The sequence below is a fragment of the Thermobia domestica genome, unplaced genomic scaffold (assembly GCF_964235325.1).
Source record: "Thermobia domestica unplaced genomic scaffold, izTheDome1.hap1.1 HAP1_SCAFFOLD_417, whole genome shotgun sequence".
NCBI lineage: Eukaryota > Metazoa > Arthropoda > Insecta > Zygentoma > Lepismatidae > Thermobia > Thermobia domestica.
The window spans coordinates 29,415-48,504 of NW_027656127.1; the positions used below are offsets into that span (position 1 = coordinate 29,415).

Genomic DNA, 19,090 nt, shown 5'->3' on the forward strand with positions numbered 1-19,090 from the left:
ACGATTGGCTAGCGATGTATCACTCCCACTCCCCACGGGGAGGAGCAAATTATATACGTGCATTTTGACAATACTGTCTCGTGTTGTCCAGATACTTACAGCAGCAGCAGAAAAGAAAGAAAAGAAACTCTAAAGATTAAAAAATATATTTATTTGAATTTCGCTCGTAAACAATTGTTGCTTAGTGAGTAAAGGTTTACCTTGTTGGTGTTTCACCACAACACTCGCGGAACCGGGATTCATGCCAGTCATCTTTCAGACTTTAAAAGCAGAACACCCGTCCACAGTTGAGTTGGCGCCATAATTACTGCGCATCTTAGTATTTATTTCTATTGTTTCATTAGCCACACTCGATTGCAGTATTATTAGATAATCCGTATTATATTTTTGTCATTTATAATAATGTAGCAGTTTTATATGAAGCTTCATAGTAAAAGTAATAATCCAATCACATGAACTATTTTGCGGAGGAGTACAAGCGTCGGTAGGACAACAGCAAATCAGCGAGATTTAATTTCGCGTGGCTTTGTTTATCGCAGTTTAGAGCTTACCCCGAATAATGTATACAAACCATTCATGACGCTCTTATGTGCCTCTATTAAAAGACAAATCAGAGCTGTTCTGTATTAGGTATTAACTTGCTAAGTTGTATGTCTTCACTAAAGCAATACCTACTTTTTAACCTTTTCGAATGCATTTGGACCTTATTATATGTAACCGCATGTTCTCCTACCGGGGATTTAACTCGCGTCTTCCCAGAAACGTCATTTGGGGAAGGCAGGGGGCAATTGCTCTCCTTAAGCTTGAGAATCACATTTTTTAAAAAATACCTTCTATACTAATATACAACGTGAAACTCTTATGTTGATGGACAATCTTGGCCAGGACCGTATCCACGGGGGGCTAGGATGGGCCGGGGCCCCCCTAAATTTTCACTGCCCCCCAAAAATGTTCGCTGTACGCTTGCAAATAAACTATAATATGGTTGGGTCGGGTCCCCCTAACTTCTACCGCCCCCCCCCCACATTTTGGGGCTGGCTACCGGCTTGATCTTGGCCCCCTTTCTCCCTCTCCCGGCAAAATCTGAAATGACATCATTACAATCTTTGAGACGAAAAAGTTATACTAATCAATTAGCTGAGTAATCTAGAAGAATATGTAAGAATATGTGCCTACTATAACAATAATTGCCTACTAATTATTCTTATATTCATTTTTAATGAATTAACACTCTGTTTGCAGCTAGGCCTTGTGTGTTTTCGCCTGAAAGGTTCGAACTACCTAAATCAGAAGCTGCTGACGTCGATAAATGCATCTGGGAAACTACACATGGTTCCCGCATCAGTCAACGAGAAATACGTCATCAGGTTTTGTGTGGTCGCTCAGGATGCCACCGACGCAGACGTTGGTAAAGTTCAGTTTCTCTTTTCTAATGGTGGTTTTGAGTTTAAGTTAATAACAATAAAATTATGTTGTTTTTTTTTTTAAAAAATAAACATTTTTAGTAATGAATATTCAATCCAGCAAGGCACCAATGCTATTTACAACTATAGTGATCGCACGAAGTCGTGAAGCTTGACCTAGATCTACCATTTTTTTTTAACATCCAATAGAAAGCGAGGGTATATTCCGGTTGAAGTTTTGTCAGTCTCTTGCGCTTTACGGAGAACATGTGAGGGTACAGTGTTGCCAGATTGTCCTAAGTTTCGTTTTTTATTTTTATTGTTATAGTTGTTCTCGTTGTTTCATATTGACGCTAATACGTATTATTGTTACCTTTTACTTAAGAATTATTCTTAGTTTTCGTATTATATTTCTTTAAATGCTACTTTTTGTCGCTCGTTCGCCATGTTTTCTAAGTTTGGCAACACTGTTAGTTAGTGTACTTCTGTTGTTTCACGTTTTCTCAAGTGTTCGTTCGGAGGCAGCTCCACGAATCGTTCCGAATTCTTCCGAAGCATCATGCGTAAGACAAAGCAGTTCTAACATTGGTGTAGAGACCAGTCTTCACAAGTCGTAGCAATCACTGTAACCTAAAATTAGTGGAACATTACGATAACCTAAGATAATCACTTTGTTTTTTCATGTTACTTGTACTATGAATGATGATAGTGTCCAAAGTATCCATACAGTTTCAAATGTTTCTTTTTAACGATTAGTCTAACTAAGCAAGATTTAATTTCTAGCAGAATTCCCGTTCCTCGCACGGGAAGTGTAAAGTTTATGGAAAATATATGACTGCTATGTATAACATTTTTATTGTTTCAAATATTTGTCAACGGAAGTTTGATTTCACTAATTTTATGATCGCAAGTGCTCTTTAAATTGCTCGTAAATAACTTTTCACCACATGAAGACTTAGCCAAGTTGTTTTCTCACATCCAGAAACAGTGGATTCACTCATATCTACAGAAATCGTTGAGCAAATTGTTAGTCAATCAATCCCCTTCATCCAGAAACGATGATTTTTTTTTAAAATGGCTCCTATTCTGTCAAAGTTACTTGTGTACGACAGTTACATACATAAGACAAACATAAAGTTCTCGCTTATTTACGCCACTGCTATAAATAATCTTTGGAAATATATTTAAATTAATATACAAAGATCTTGTAAAATAGAGGATCTGCCCTTACAACAAAATCTTGAAGCCATACGTCACATTTTCGCCACCCCTACTCTGCCCACTCCGCCCAATAGGATCGCAATGTTTGGAACCAACAATCATGGCGGAAACGAAAGTAGCCAATCAGACGATGCAAGAAATGAGAGTAGCCAATCAGACTTGGCGATGCTCGGTTGTTTTTTGGCTTCATTGATTTAATAGGATGAAGATACATATGGGCAGATCCTCTATTTTATAACATCCTTGTTAATATAGTTTTCTGGGAAGGTCTATATATAGGAGAGCGTGTGATTTCGAACGATTAAAACGAACTTGTTGGACAGTTTAAACGGGGCACGCAAACGTTTCGTTACAACCTTCCAGTAATATTTTAATGAGAAGGATTTTCTTCCATAAATAATAAGTACAGTAGGAGCGAAATTCTTCCTCTTCCTCTTCCTCCTTCCCTCCAAAGATTTCGCACCGTGGTTCCAATATGCAAAGACTCCAACGTAGTAAAATAAAAATCTGCACATCCCTCAAGAATACCAGTTTTTTTTAAAAGTATTTTTTGGGTTAATTGCTGTATCGCCGGACCAATTTTAGAAAATTTACCATACCATGTCAAAATTTACCAGCTCACTTGGAAAATTTATTTTGGTTTGTGAGAAAGAGTGAGTAAAAGTCAGGTAAGACGAATAGTTGAAGTTGAGAAAATACTTGTTGCTAGTTGTTTTTGAAGCTGTAAGCGGCATTATATATGGAGATGGAAGGGACTATTTGGCGGAAAGGTACACTTCTTATGATTTATGGGTAAGGCAGTGTGTAAACGGTGTGTAAATGACAAGATTATGACATACCGCTATCGTGTTTGAATTTTATCAAGTTATACAAAAATAAGGAGTGTCAGTTGTATGAAAGGAATGGTTTACTAAATAGGTAAACAGTTTATCGTAAGTGTGGAAACGAATTGAAAGTACAGAAAAGAAGAGGAACATCTTACCAAACCTAATCGAATCTAACCTAATTTAACATAGTTTGGTACTTTTTGGATGCCATTTAAGGCCCATAAGCTGTGCAACACATAAGCCATGAATTTTACGAAATATACAGTATTTTTTAATTATCCTCGTTTATGCGTATACCCACAGCCGCTTACGCGCCTGTTACCTACGGACGCATTCCTTGGCTATCTGCTACAGTCCTGCCCTGAAGCGGTTAGATATTATTCGTGCTTTTAGTGGCCGCCTAGCACAAGTTGATTCGTGTTTTATGCACTAGTTTTTATGCCATACGTCCACACTATATTTCCAACAATAATCAGTACGAGCTGAGCCAGGGTCACAACCTAGTATTTTGGGGGAGAAACTATATAATATTACCTTTTTTCGACTTTCGTGTGGTTCTGCGATATAACAGTAATGCCGTATTTTGTAAATTAATCTTTTAATGATAGACCCTATAAGTGTAAAATAACATGGTTGTATCTATGTACTCTTATTTTATAATTAATTTTATTCACAGAGCATGCATGGGAAGTAATAACAGACTTCTCCACCGAACTATTGGAATCTTACAAGAATGAGATTAACATTAACGAACAGGTAAGACCATCTGTTTTATATTACTCAAGAAACTGCAGGATAAGAGTACGGCTCATATTTAGGGGAAAGAAATGCCTTGTTAGTTGAGGATATACTGTTTAAACTAATTAGCCTCGACCTATGTTTAGAGTACTAACAAATTAATTTCTTTTACATAGTATAACATCATTTTGGTTAGACTAGGGAATAAAATTCGGAGTTGACGGTATCCCTGCATTAATATCTATGAGTAACCACCTATCTTAACTTCAAAATTGTTCCTTCAGTGTTAGACAGAGCATGTGATGAATTATACAGACCATCATCTGGCAAGTAATGTATCGTTGTGCTAAACTGATTCCAAGTAGTAATTGAATTAAATAGTTTAAGAAGGATGATGTCATCGATGTCTGAATACAGACGTCTGAAATGATATGTGAGATTATGTCATCTGCACTGAGTCTATTGAAGGAATATAAAGATTAATGAAGTTATTTGACATGTGGATAAAGTCACATCAAATCTCAGTTATTAGTCATCTTTTCATCTTTTGATAAATTCTTATGTTCTCCCAGAACTTGGTATGGATTCGACAAAGTATCACAAAATGACGTCCCGTCATATATTTATCTACATGTAGAATTTACATAAAGGCTAATATGTGTCACCGTTAGGTAAAGATACATTATATATATATATATATATATATATATATATATATATATATATATATATATATATATATATATATATATATATATATATATACACTGTCGACAAATAGATTATATATATATATATATATATATATATATATATATATATATATATATATATCATCTATTTGTCGACAGTGTAATTTGATACGTATACTGCACATGAATCACAATTTCTTTCAGCAAAATAAAGAACGGTGAATTATTATTAATGACTAACGACATATTTTGAAAATTTCTATCACTACATAAGTTTCCTATTGCGATATCTATTAGCGTTAGGCAGGCAAGCGATAGCACAAGTAGAGTTATATATTAGCGTAAGGCAGGTAAGTGATAGCACAGGTAGACACATCTATTAGCATCAGGCAGCCAAGCAACAGCACAGGTAGATACATCTATTAGCATCAGGCAGGCAAGCAACAGCTCAGGTAGACACAACTATTAGCATCGGGCAGGCAAGCGACAGCACAGGTAGACACATCTATTAGCATCAGGCAGGCAAGCGACAGCACAGGTAGACACATCTATTAGCATCAGGCAGGCAAGTAACAGCACAGGGAGACACATCTATTAGCATCAGGCAGGCAAGCGACAGCACAGGTAGACACATCTATTAGCATCAGGCAGGCAAGTAACAGCACAGGGAGACACATCTATTAGCATCAGGCAGGCAAGCGACATCACAGGTAGACACATCTATTAGCATCAGGCAGGCAAGCGACAGCACAGGTAGACACATCTATTAGCATCAGGCAGGCAAGCGACAGCACAGGTAGACACATCTATTAGCATCAGGCAGGCAAGCGACAGCACAGGTAGACACATCTATTAGCATCAGGCAGGCAAGCGACCTCACAGGTAGACACATCTATTAGCATCAGGCAGGCAAGCGACAGCACAGGTAGACACATCTATTAGCATCAGGCAGGCAAGCGACAGCACAGGTAGACACATCTATTAGCATCAGGCAGGCAAGTAACAGCACAGGGAGACACATCTATTAGCATTAGGCAGGCAAGCGACAGCACAGGTAGACACATCTATTAGCATCAGGCAGGCAAGTAACAGCACAGGGAGACACATCTATTAGCATCAGGCAGGCAAGCGACATCACAGGTAGACACATCTATTAGCATCAGGCAGGCAAGCGACAGCACAGGTAGACACATCTATTAGCATAAGGCAGGCAAGCGACAGCACAGGTAGACACATCTATTAGCATCAGGCAGGCAAGCGACAGCACAGGTAGACACATCTTTTAGCATCAGGCAGGCAAGCGACCTCACAGGTAGACACATCTATTAGCATCAGGCAGGCAAGCGACAGCACAGGTAGACACATCTATTAGCATCAGGCAGGCAAGTGACAGCACACGTAGAAACATCTATTAGCATCAGGCAGGCAAGCGATAGCACAGGTAGACAAATCCATAGGCGCCGACTTGAAGAAAATATTGGGGGGGCCAAAGCAATGAATAAATATATAGTCATATTCAGCCGTTTTCTATCAACTGCTGGATAAAGGCCCCCATCCCTCCAGATCTCGGTCTCCTGCATCCGCTTCGCTGCTAAATTCATGACCTAAGTAAAATTTGTGTAAACGCATTAAAACAAATTCAAGTTCAAATTCTGGGAACTTCACTGCACCACATTGATCTTCACTTCTCATATCAGTGTTACTATAGTGTTGGTTGAAGCTTCAGTGCCCTATTAACCCTTTTAGGATTTTTGGTAACTTTTGTTACCATGGCGTACTATTGTCTTTGACCTCTTATTTAGGTTCTATAACAGGTTGTTAAGTCGTTTTTTTATTAGTCAAGTCAAGAATGGACCAAAGAACACCCCAGATGCGTTTTGGAACCGAATGGTCAACTTGGCTGCGCCAAGTGGGTGCAGAAGGGCGTGACTTTTCACTTTTTCTTAAGGCAAATTTCAAAAAATTTTCACGCCTGTAGTTTTCACGATACCAGATTGGAATTGTATGTACCTTTAGATATTTCTCAAATTTTTCTGAGATCTCTACGTGAAGCCGAGTTCGGGCACGAGGGCCGCAAATGTTCCGAGGGGCTGATTTTTTCAGAAAAAAATCCAGTTTTCCCGATTTTTCTGATTCAGGAATACGATACGTACATGTGTGTGGCACCGTTGGAAAGGGCTTGTTATACCAAAGAAAACAACGTTTAAGCCACGACTCTAGCCTAAATATTAATGACGCAGTAAATTTTCATAATAAGTATATACGTATGTGTGTGTATAAAGAGAGAGCCTAAATTCAGACTTTCAACAATTTTTTTGCTCTTTGTATTTAAGATGCAAGATTGGAGTTTTGCATACGTATTGTGTACATAACAATGTATTTTTAGAAAAAAAAAAATCAGATCCCTACGTCAACCCACACCTAGGCCAGAGGGGCAAAATATTTTGGTTGGTTTTGCAAAAATACTTCCGAGTTTTTCCCTAATTATCTGGTTTAGGTGTATGATACGGACATGTGAGTGATACCGTTAGAAAGGGCTTATTATACTGAAGAAAATGGCGTTTGAACCATGACTCTAGGCTAAATAGGAATGACGCAGTACATTTTTTAAAAAATATTTTATACATATGTAGAGGAAGTTAGGATATTATGGAATACCATTTTTGTTTCGCTTGTAACTCAGTTAATAATTGCACATTGAAACAAAAAGGAAAACAAGTATACACCTTACATATTTGGCTTTATTTATGTATATCTTGATAAAGAAGTTTCGTTACAGGGGTGTGTTAAAATTCATAATTTGTAAAGAAACAACTTTGGAGAGTAATATGAAATAGTCGGGTAATATGGAATACAAATGCTATATAGAAAAGAAAAAAAGTTTTCTGTTGAACATACAATGAATATAGTGAGAATATATGAAAATTCTGAATGCCAAGCCATTACTGATTGTGATTACTTGCAAAAGTCATAAATATAATACTCTGCTTCAGAATCGGCACAGTCATTGTGTGCTCACATTAAACATGATGAACGCTGGATCCAAGCTCACTCCTTGTATCATCAGACAATTTGCTGTAATAAAAAATACACTTAGCATTGTTGTTATCATAAATGTATGTTTAATTGCCCAATACCGATAGATATTTTTGTAATCGAAATACCATGCTTTTCTTGCGGGTATTCAATTTTGCCCTCCACGCCAGCTTGGAAATGAAAGAGCTGTTAAACGCATTCGAAGGCGTATAGGATACTGGCGCTTATCAAATTACCACTCTGTATATCCAACGTCATAGTAAATAAAGAATTGTTGTTCTATTACATTTAAATAGGAAAATACAGGTTGTAAACCACTTACCTGTAAAAGTATTCCTGAATAAGAAATCAGATTTTCACGTCTACCAACACAACGAATGTCACAATCACATGGAGACTGACTGTAGAGCATCATGGGGACGTGAGGTAGTAGTTTCTTTCCTCTCTGCTTGGAAGCAACACATCACAGGCGAGCTAATGAGGTATTCCATATTATCCGACTATTCCATAATACCCGAACTTCCTCTATTTATATACATATATGAAAAGATGGGTGACCTTCAGACTTTCAAAAATTTCTCCCGACCTCAGTTTTCAAGATACAAGAACGAAATTTTGCGCAAGATTTTTTTTTAAGATTCAGATCCCTACGTGAACCCAGGCCCGTGCCAGAGGGGCACCAAAATTTCGATTTTTTTTTCGAAAAAGCTCATGTTTTTTCAATTTTCTTATTTTTGGTGTATAATACGGACAAGAGAGTGGTACCGTTGGAAAGGATGATCTGTTCTGAGAAAAACGAGGTATGAACCATGATCCTACGATAAATTGTAAGGAAGCAGTAGCTGTTTGAGTGAAAGTCTAAAATTTACCTCAAAAAGTGGAAATCCTAAAAAGGTTAAGCGCCGATTTGAAAACGGTGCTTTTTATCGAATAAGAAGGCTGTTCCTAATATTGAATTAAAGGCACGACGTAATTTACGACAGAAATTCTTGCTCCTCTTTGGTAATTCTTCCTCAACTGGATTATATTGGGGGGCGAGGACCCCACCTTTAAATATTGGGGGGCAAATGTGCCCTGCCCCCCCAAAGTCGGCGCCTATGGACAAATCTATTAGCATCAAGCAGACAAGCGACAGCACAGGTAGACACATCTATTAGCATCAGGCAGGCAAGCGACAGCACAGGTAGACACATCTATTAGTATCAGGCAGGCAAGCAACAGCACAGGTGGACACATCTATTATCATCAGGCAGGCAAGCGATAGCACACGTAAAAACATCTATTAGCGTTGGGCAGGCAAGTGATATCACAAGTAAAGACATAATTATAAGCATTACTGCTTGTTCTTAAGATTTTCCTGAAACACAGACTGAGAGTTTGCAGTTTATTATTAGCATAAGTAACAAGGAATATATACACAAACTAAATAACAATTTTTATTTTTAAAAAACAAACTACATAAGATCGAAAAATAAATCTAATTTTGATAGAAATAGATACTTATTTTGCGAAATCTTAACCTATCAACGATTTCTGAAATATTTGAAAATGAAATAAATTTTTTTAAAAATTGGAACTAGTCTATGAAACGCCTAAAACCAAACATAAAATGCTCGCTTATTTACCGAGCTTCACAGTCTGGTTGTAGGTGGGAAATGGAGACACCGTAGTGTACTGCTTGGAGCGTTGGAATCAGGTCCACATTGTCCTGGGTTGGATTCCCGGCCGGTGGCTTCCCCAATTTTTGGCGTCCACCCAGCGTCGTGAGGGAAACTGGGGAATCACGTGAATAAAAGACGTGACGGCCACTAAGTCTAGAGAGCTCCAGTTACGCCGGTTGGCGATCGGGCGACGCGGCGCGTTGACCACACGCTAACCACGCGATGGAGGTAGTTCCATCAATCGCTAACAGATGGCGTGGAGCGGCTCAGGCCTACAAATCGGGCCGTTACGCTAAGTGGTTTGTTTGTTTGTTTGTTTTTGGTTATAAGTGAGAATGGCGTTTATCATTCCTTTCAGTAACGAACGAGCCACATCAACTTCCACCGGGAATCAAACCAGAGTCTTGCGCGCTAAAAACGCGTGCGCTAACCATGTAGCTACGAATCACCTCAATCACAATCTGGTGTTCTAGGTCATGGGATAATAATAATAATAATAATAATAATAATAATAATAATAATAATAATAATAATAATAATAATAATAATAATAATAATAATAATAATAATGGAAAATGTTTGAAATTTGCATTTACAAGAATTTATCTACTTTTCACAAGGTGAAACTAATATTTTATCTGAGTTTAAAAAAAAAATTCCCGCCTTCCCTCATAATTAAAAAAAAAAGCAACAACTTAAAAGTATTTCAGTTGAAATGCTAGGTGAAGTTAGGAAAACCCTCAAAGTAAACTGTACTTTGCTTAACAAAGTTAAATAAAAAAAAATAGTAATAAGAAATAAAGAAAACATTAAAAGCTTTCTATTGAATTGAAAAAAATAAATAAATGCAAACGTATGTTCAAATTGAGAAAGCAGCCCACATTTGCATCTAGAGACCCCGTTATGTCTACGTATTTCCGCATTACGGTTTCTGCTGCAAGTTGTCTGTTTCTGTTACATTGAAAGAATAGAGTTAACACTGTCAAACAAAAGGTATATATCTCTTTTGTGTACAATAAGTGGCGCAGCAAAAAAAAAAAAAAAAGTAATTAAATAACTTACAAAGTGATTTGGACATTTCTAAACGTGGAAAAAATATTCAATATGTGATACGGGCTACTTATGCTAAGTATAAGGATTCGCCTTCTAAAGTTACGTGACCTGATGGACGGCAATGGAGATTATAATAACGGGTGTCCAAAAAATAATGTTCCCTTTTGGGGATGCGCACGAGACGAGTCGAGACAGGATTTTCCTGACAAAATTCGAGTCGAGGCACGGCTCTTCCAATAGAGAAATATACATTTTTCGAGTCGAGACATCACTTTTACAGCACATTTTCGAGACGAGACAGCCACAAATCTTGTCTCGTGCGCATCCCTAGGTTCCTTTTTCAAAAAAATATCCTGGGTCCTCCTGATGTGATATATCAGAGGCAAGGTAATATTTCAAAGTTTTTTTTTTTAACCTAGCATACATAGATTCAATATGGACGCTCTTTCTGAGACAGCAGATATCTACTCCAGTGGTTCTCAACCTTTTTTCACTAACAACACACTTCATTAAACGTCAAGGGCATCGCGATCCAGTTGTTTGATATTTTTATTATAAATAATAATAATAATAATAACAATAACAATAATAATAATAATAATATTTATTATAATAGTGAAACTAATTAGTTTTTTATGACTCTCTACAGGGTGGTACAAAAATTTGTCATAATGTTTGGGGAATAGATTTCTCGCATTAAAATAAGAAAAAAAATCATATGAACCCTGTGGTCGGAAATACAAAGCTTCGTAGTTATAGGGTACCGAAAACGTGAAAAAAAATGGACTTTAAATTTAAAGGTCGATCGTTCCACTACTATAGGACCGATCATAGTCGGGTCAAGAGATTACTGAAGAACTAGTATCTGAACTATCAATATATCCACCTTTCAGGGGCCGCGGTTGCTCAGTGGTAATGCGTTCACCTCTGGTGCTTGGGGTCCCGGGTTCGATCCCAGCCCCCGCCAAGTGAACTTTGTGGTGGACAAACACCGTGTGCGTGGGTTTTCTCTGGGTTCTCCCGTTTCCTCCCACTTTCTTCATTCCACTATTTCACTCATCATCACCGTCTCCTTTAGCCTAACCGTCATAAACATCGGACGTAAAACTGAAAGATTTCATTTCATTTTTTCCACCTTTCAGAACCTCCGGTACTTGCACAATCATTTTTAGAGAGGCTGTTTGGGAGTACTTGATAACTCTCCACCTACCTCTCTAAAAATTGGTGTGCAAATACTGGAACATTCTTAAACATGGATATTTGGATAGTTCACGTATCAATTCCTCAGTGATGTCTTGACCCGACTACAATAGCTCCCATAGTAGTGGAGCTTATGAACTTTCAAAGTTCACTTGTTTCACGTTTTCGGCATCCTATAACTCCGAAACTACCCACTTTTGACCACAGGTTCATACGAACTTTTTTTTTAAATTTTAATGTGACAAATTTGTTCCGTAAAAATTGTGGCACATTTTGGTAACATCGTGAATAGCGCTGGAAGTGTTGACTGGTACAGTCTTTCTCGATTTTAACTAAGTATTATTAAATTCTTCATCATTTTTAAATTCTAAAATTTCGAGACACGCCTTAAGGGACTGCGTAACACACCAGTGTGTAGCGATATATCGGTTCAGAATTACTGACCTAGTCGATAGTCCATTTCCTTCCATGCTCGAATTTACCTAGATACACGTTTCTTCCAACGGTAGCAAAGGCTTCTGTGAACCGCTTTCGCAGCTCCGTCAGATCTCGAGGCAATGCTGGGACAAAGACGTGGTGTTCGATAAAATCCCATAAAAAGAGGTTTCATGGTGTTGTCTGGAGATCTCGGCGGCCATCTCAACAACCCCTCCTCAACAGAACCAGTGAGACCTATCGAAAGCTGTGGGAGATGTTCTTTCATATTTTCTCTCATGTTATTATGGAAGTGGGGTGGAGCTTCATCCTGTTGAAAAATGAAATCTCAGGAGTCCTCTTCAAGTTGTGGTTACGCTGACGAAGAACAAACCAGACTGTTGTACAGTCCGCTTTCCGAACTGATTCCATGGGACTCTGTTGAATTTTTTGCCGAACTCTTTCCACTGTCCCCTTTGTATACGAAAGGCAACCAGTAGTTTTGCTTTTGAATAGACAACCTGTCGCCATGAGTTGTGTGTGCCAACGCTTAATGAAGTTTTTTTTTCAAGTAGATGGATCCCAAACTGTCGCCCGAAGTAGCGCTGAACTGTGATAACGAACATTGTCTTTACGTATTTCACAGGACAAAATTCCTTCTGTTGTTGTGTGGGCACCATCTTGAAAAAATTGTGGTCTTGGAAACGTCGGGATTTCAATCAAAACTTGGAATATCTAATAGCAATCCTTGTCACTGACACCTGTCTTCACACATTGACACCTAGAAAATATAAAGAAAAGGGTACAATCTTTTTCGAACACCCCGTATAATGGAACGTCTCTTGACAGACACCTATTTATAGGGGCCACTTCCATAATACGGACAAACTTGTTCGTCACGCGAGAAGAATGTATATTGTTATGGGAGATAACTCCCTTCTTTTACGGACAATCTTCGATACGGACACAGACAACCTTGTTTTATTTGCAACGTTTCAATAACCTCTTCAAAATGGACAGGAATCATTCGCAGCTCACTGCGAAGGTGGGTCAAATTAATTCATTATATTCGCGACAGTTAATTGAGCTGTATAAGATATTGCAAAAAAATCTTATCTCGATTGGGTTTTCGAGAAAATCGCTCTCAAACATTTTCGCTTTTGCCAACACGAGAAATTTCACAGGGGGTACATGTAGCTTGGTGATAGAGCTCTTACTTCCGGTGCCTGGGGTCCCCGGTTCTATCCCCAGACAAGTATGTTTGTGATGGACAACATTGTGTCCGTGTTTTTTTTTTGGGGGGGGGGGAAGCAGGTCAAAACTCCCACAGCCAAAACTCCCACACTCAAAAAATGTTAAAATACCCACACAAACGGTCATAACTCCCACACAAATGGACAAATTTCCCAAATGCACAAACGGTCAAAACTCCCACATAGGTAAGCGGTCATAACCCCCTACGGTCATAACTCCCACGCAAATGGACAAAACTCCTACATATAGCGACTGTCACAATCCCCACATAAATGGACAAAACTTCCACACGCAGAAATTGTCACAACCGCCACATAAATGGGCAAAAAAAAAAAAAAACAATCGGACAAATCCCCCACACTTTGAAATGATCCTGGTTGCACGTCTTGTAAATTTCACATGCTGAAATTATTTAGAAAAGTCCTAAAAATGCTTATGATCCAAAGTGAAGAAGGTAATAAGTGGACAAATACCCTTGTAATTCTTTTCATTATTTTCAGCGTGTGAAACTTACAAGACGTGCAACCATGATCATATCAAAGTGTGGGAGGTTTCTCCGATTGTGTGGGAGTTTTGTCCATTTATGTGGGGATTGTGACCGTTGCTATGTGTGGGTGTTTTGTCTATTTGTGTGGGCGTTTTGACCTAGACCCTTTTTTTCTGAGTACTCTCGTTTTCTCCCACAATATCATTCTACCAATTCTTTCATCATCATCATCATCATCATCATCATCATCATTCACTTGCATTAATCATCGTCTCCTTTAGCTTAAAGGACATAAGCGTGGGACGTTAAACTGAAAGAAAGATTTCGAAATTGTGGCTAACATTTTCAACAAAAGATCGACTGTTCGATTAAACACTTTCTTTATGAATGAGATGAAAATTAGAAATTCCGCAAACACTTTTTAAACTTTGAACTGAAGACAAAACCTTTCATTTTAATTTGATTCATTGTTTACTTTATCATTATACAGCAACGTCCGCTTAAATTTTGGTGGATCACTAAGTGTTCTCGGTGCTATGCTAAACACTGCTTGAATAGTGCCGCGTTACCAGGTAGTGTCGAGTATTTACTGATGCCAGATAATGAAGGAAGTAATCATGGTATTTTGAGTGGACACTTACAGGAGAAATTAGTTTTCGACCCTTACCGCAATTCACAGCTAAGCTCCGGTTCTCGAACTGCGACGCTAGAATCCAGGAATGAAACGTTCAAATTTGGCAACAACGCATTATGGCGTTCTGCGCAAGTTTCTTCTCAAAATCTATTTCCTTAAATATAAGTTAATATTTAAACAAAGTGTGAGACATAACACGAAAAACGGTCAAACAATATATTTATTTCGTAATAAGATCATTATTTTTAAAGTACTTTACAGTTTACACATTCAAATAAACATTTCATTAAATTAAGCACTTCTAGTAAGATCTAACAGCAAGTGCCATCTTATGTGCTTATTGTAAAACGAATCAAATATTTTCTTCTATTTGTTATCTTCTTCGATATCAGAAGACACAACCAAATGAATCAGTGTCTTGTGTTGTAGCTGAAACATAACTCTATTTTATAGTACAATATTTATAATACACTGTATGTAACGTTTCATTGCGCAGTTGTTAAGGGAATGCGCTAAAATATGTACTGACTTCCGAGTGGTGATCCACCTTAAGAAACTAACTGTTTCTCAACCTACTTCCTATCACGACCCCATTTTATCATACCCTCTTGTTCGTTCGTTCGTTCATAGCTAGTCATAATGACTAGCACCCTTTTAGAGGGTTACGCCCTCTCTTAGGAAAGAGTATTACGTAAATGGAAAATTTAAGGGATTTTGTGACGGTCTCATAGAAGTTCTTTATTATAATAATTGCTAAGGTCTTAAGGATCTTTCCGATCCTTAACATTTGGTATATTCTCTTATCAGTGACCCCCCCCCCCTTATAATTTCTGGTTTGTTATAAGCTTGTGTGGGATTTGGAATATATTTATTGCGGAGAATCCATTTCTTGTATATAGTGGATACAGTAACTTCCCTAAAAGTAAATGGATTAAAACTAAATTTGGTCAGTTCATTTATATTATAAATGTCGAATCGGATCCGTCATATTGTTTCAAAATAGAGGATGTTTGAAAATTTTAAAACTTCGTATCTCCCTTGATTTTGGGTCATATGATAAAACAGAAAGTGATTTCTAATTTTGGTTTTAAAAAAACTTGAATAGATGTTAAATATGTTATTGAGTATTTTAAATGACTTGATAATGTGCATCACGAAGATTGAACCGGACATTGACGCACTAATGAAATCACAGCACGCTGATGTATCTCATTAGCTTTCAATTTTAATTGTATTTTAATTGTATTGTTTCATTTGTATTTTTCTGTTTTTTCAATATGCAATTCTTATTAGTTTCATATCGTACCTCTTTCATTTAAGTTGACTTTTAAAGAACTCTGCACTTGTTGAAAATGTTTAGTAGACTTTTTTTTCTGTTTTAACAGTGTGTATAAAAATAAAAATATATGTATCAGAACAAAACTCAAAATAATATTTAAAAATATGTTCCGGTATTAGATCCTAATTATATTTATCTCTTCTGCTTATCTTCGCGACACCCATGAAACCATCTCGCGACCCCCCAGTTGAGAGACCCTGAACTAACTCCATTAGCTTTCTTTCGTATTAAAATCTGTAAATCCAAAGGTTAGCCTTCAAAATGGGAATTAGAATTAAGATAGGGGGATTAGAATCTAGAACCTCTCTCGTTTTCCCGCCATACTCTCATTCAAAAATATTTTTCACAAAAAAAAAAATAGATAAAAGAAAAGAAATTCCAATGTCATTCTAAAATACTTAAAAACAGCATTTTCAAGAGAGTTAATTTCCAAATTTTCCGGTGGAAAATCCTTCCCCCGCTAAGCCTGGATATTCCATACTGTAGAACCCCCGGTTTTGAACTATGAATTTAAGCACCCCCAGTGATTCAATATCGCAGAAATTGATAACTATGGTCTGTAGCAAAAAGGCTTATTCCCTTCTTCAGTGCGTCACTGTAAGAACTTCCCCAAAAAAATTTGAGAACTCATTGCGGTTTGAAAATGACAGAATTAAGTGTAACATGGAGAGAAAGCATTGATTCATGTATAGTGAGATACGATCAGTGTTTCCAGCTTTGTTCCCATTTTCCGCTAAATCAGGCAGTTTCTTGTAATCGCGACCGTGTAAGTGTTGAAAATTGCTCGTCATTACGATGACTTCTGGTCGTTTTGTTGACGAACTAGTGAAATTCTCTGTGATCATATTGGAAACACTAGAATTAACGCAAGTTCATTCTTCTAAGGAAGAATTATTTTGCTATTCTATCACTTAAAGTTTTTATTTAATAAACATAATTCCGTGAAGAGGAAGTTCGTTCAACGGAAGAAGTTGGTTTTCCGATAACGTTTCCTTATTAACTACATATTTCCTGTTTACTTGATTTATATCTTCTATTTAATCTATTTTACCTTTATTTTCTTAGTAATCTGATTTCTATTAAAGCATACAATAATTCTAACGTAAATTTAAAATGTATATTAATATGGTACTCTGAGGCGATCATTACCCGCTTATATTAGCCTTCTCGAGCCACACTGTTATTTTTAATTTTCTACGTCATACTTACCATTAGCCTGAGACTGAGCGCATTATGGGTCCCGGTTCGAAAAATGAAAATGAAATCTTTCAGTTATAACGGAATAATTGGTGGAATGAGAAAGAGGGAGGAGACAGGGGTACACCGAGAAAACCACAAACACCATGCTGCCCACCATAAATTTATTTGGGCGGTGATCGATCCAGGGACCGCACGCACCAGAGGTAAATACTCTACCACTAAACCAATGTGCCCCCGGTCCTTGGTTCGATTCCTGCTGAAGGCTCAGGGTTCGGTAGCGTTCTGCAATCCAGCTCTCTTAGTGGCTTGTAAATGTGGTTTGGAATAGTCAACTGTGAGGATTAATCCTGCATGTTGGTTTGCATCCTCAAGTGCGTCGGATCTAGCCCCACATTAATAGTTGGTCCTCTACTTCATACCCTTGGTCATGTGGAAGGACGTAGAATACTCAAACTCAAAACTCGACTCAACGCATTGAGTACACATATTTTTCGTCATCTTGAAGCAATTTAGAAAGCGAAAACTAGTCTTAAAAGACCGAAAAAAGACTAGCTAATAACACGAAATCTTTGAGTTTTCAGGTTTTTCCACATGAAAAGTCCAATTCATGAGAAAATAACAGAAAATGGCTCTTTTTGATCTTGAGTGATTTTTTTTTTTTTTTATGTAGTAGCATTTTTTCGTCCTATAGCAGATACCGTAATACTGCAAATTATTGATGCTTCAAAATATCAAATAATACTTTCGACAAAGTGAACTTTCAAATACCTAGGATCAATAAAATTGACTATTCCAAAATCAAATCCGTAAAGAAATTAAATGTCGGCTGAAAGCAAGGAATTAGTGTTGTTATTCAGTTCAAAAGTCTTTTGTCGTCGCCAATTCTGTCGAGGAATTTGAAGCTTAAAATATATAAAATGATAATCATGCCTGTTGTTCTGTATGGTTGCGAAACATGGTCGCTTACTCTGCAGGAAGAACGTAGATTGAAAGTAATTGAAAATAAGACCCTGAGACGAATATTCGGACCCAAGAGGAACGGGAATGGTGAATGGCAGAAACTACATAACGAGGAACTACATAATTTATATCATTTACCAAACATTGTTAGGGTCATCAAATCTAGGAGGCTCAGGTGGGCAGGACATATAGCCAGGATGGAAGAAAGTAGGAACGCTTTCAAAGTTTTAACTGGAAATCCAATCGGAAAACGACAATTAGGAAGACCTAGGCGCAGATAGGAGGACAATGTTAAGATGGATCTCACAGAAGAAGTGAATGATGAGTAGGGTGTATCGGAAAACGTTTTTTTTTTTTTTCGAAATTTTAAGATGGGTAGTAGGGTAAAGTGGTCATTTGTGAACAAAAAGACGCCTGATTTTTTGCAGATTTTTTGGAGGTCGTTTAGGTGGCGTGCATCGACCTTGAAGTTTTGATAAGAGATTTGGTTATGCATCACGCACAACAATTTCACAAAAATGTTATTATTTGATTTTTTAACGTATTTTTTCTCCGTTATGGTCGTTTATTGTTTTATTTATGACAAATATGTTAAACTCATGTCTCGGGGATCGTTTTCTGTGCTGTTTACTTACCTTTTTGGTCAAAATTTTTCAACTTTACGCTAGAAATGCCTTTTTTTCTTTATTCATGTTTTCCAATTGACTTTGACTTTCAGTATTTTCCGATATTAAAGAAAATTTTCCTATATAAAAGACTAAATAAAAGATTTGGCTTTCTAATTACTAACAGTTCCTTAATTACCGTTCAGCGCTTCGCTTATTTTCATAGCTTATTATGCTTTGAAAATAACTCAGAGCTCACCACGAGGATACAGCTGGATTGCAAGCTCCACCCATCCCAAATTATTTTGGGAAACATGATTGTACGAACGGGTAGGACAAGATTTTCTTCTAGTTTTCTCCTTGGCC

General features: G+C 37.4%; 1 protein-coding gene across 1 annotated transcript in view; it reads left to right on the plus strand.

Annotated features, from left to right (window-relative positions):
• The first annotated feature begins 1,246 nt into the window (after window positions 1-1,246).
• Window positions 1,247-19,090, plus strand: part of LOC145676838 (tyrosine decarboxylase-like) — a 34,923-nt gene continuing 17,079 nt past the window's right edge. Inside the window, exons 1-2 of the mRNA XM_081747624.1 lie at window positions 1,247-1,408; window positions 4,128-4,207. Coding sequence (XP_081603750.1) covers window positions 1,330-1,408; window positions 4,128-4,207 — 159 coding nt within the window. The 5' untranslated portion in view covers window positions 1,247-1,329. The remainder of the gene's footprint in view (window positions 1,409-4,127; window positions 4,208-19,090) is intronic.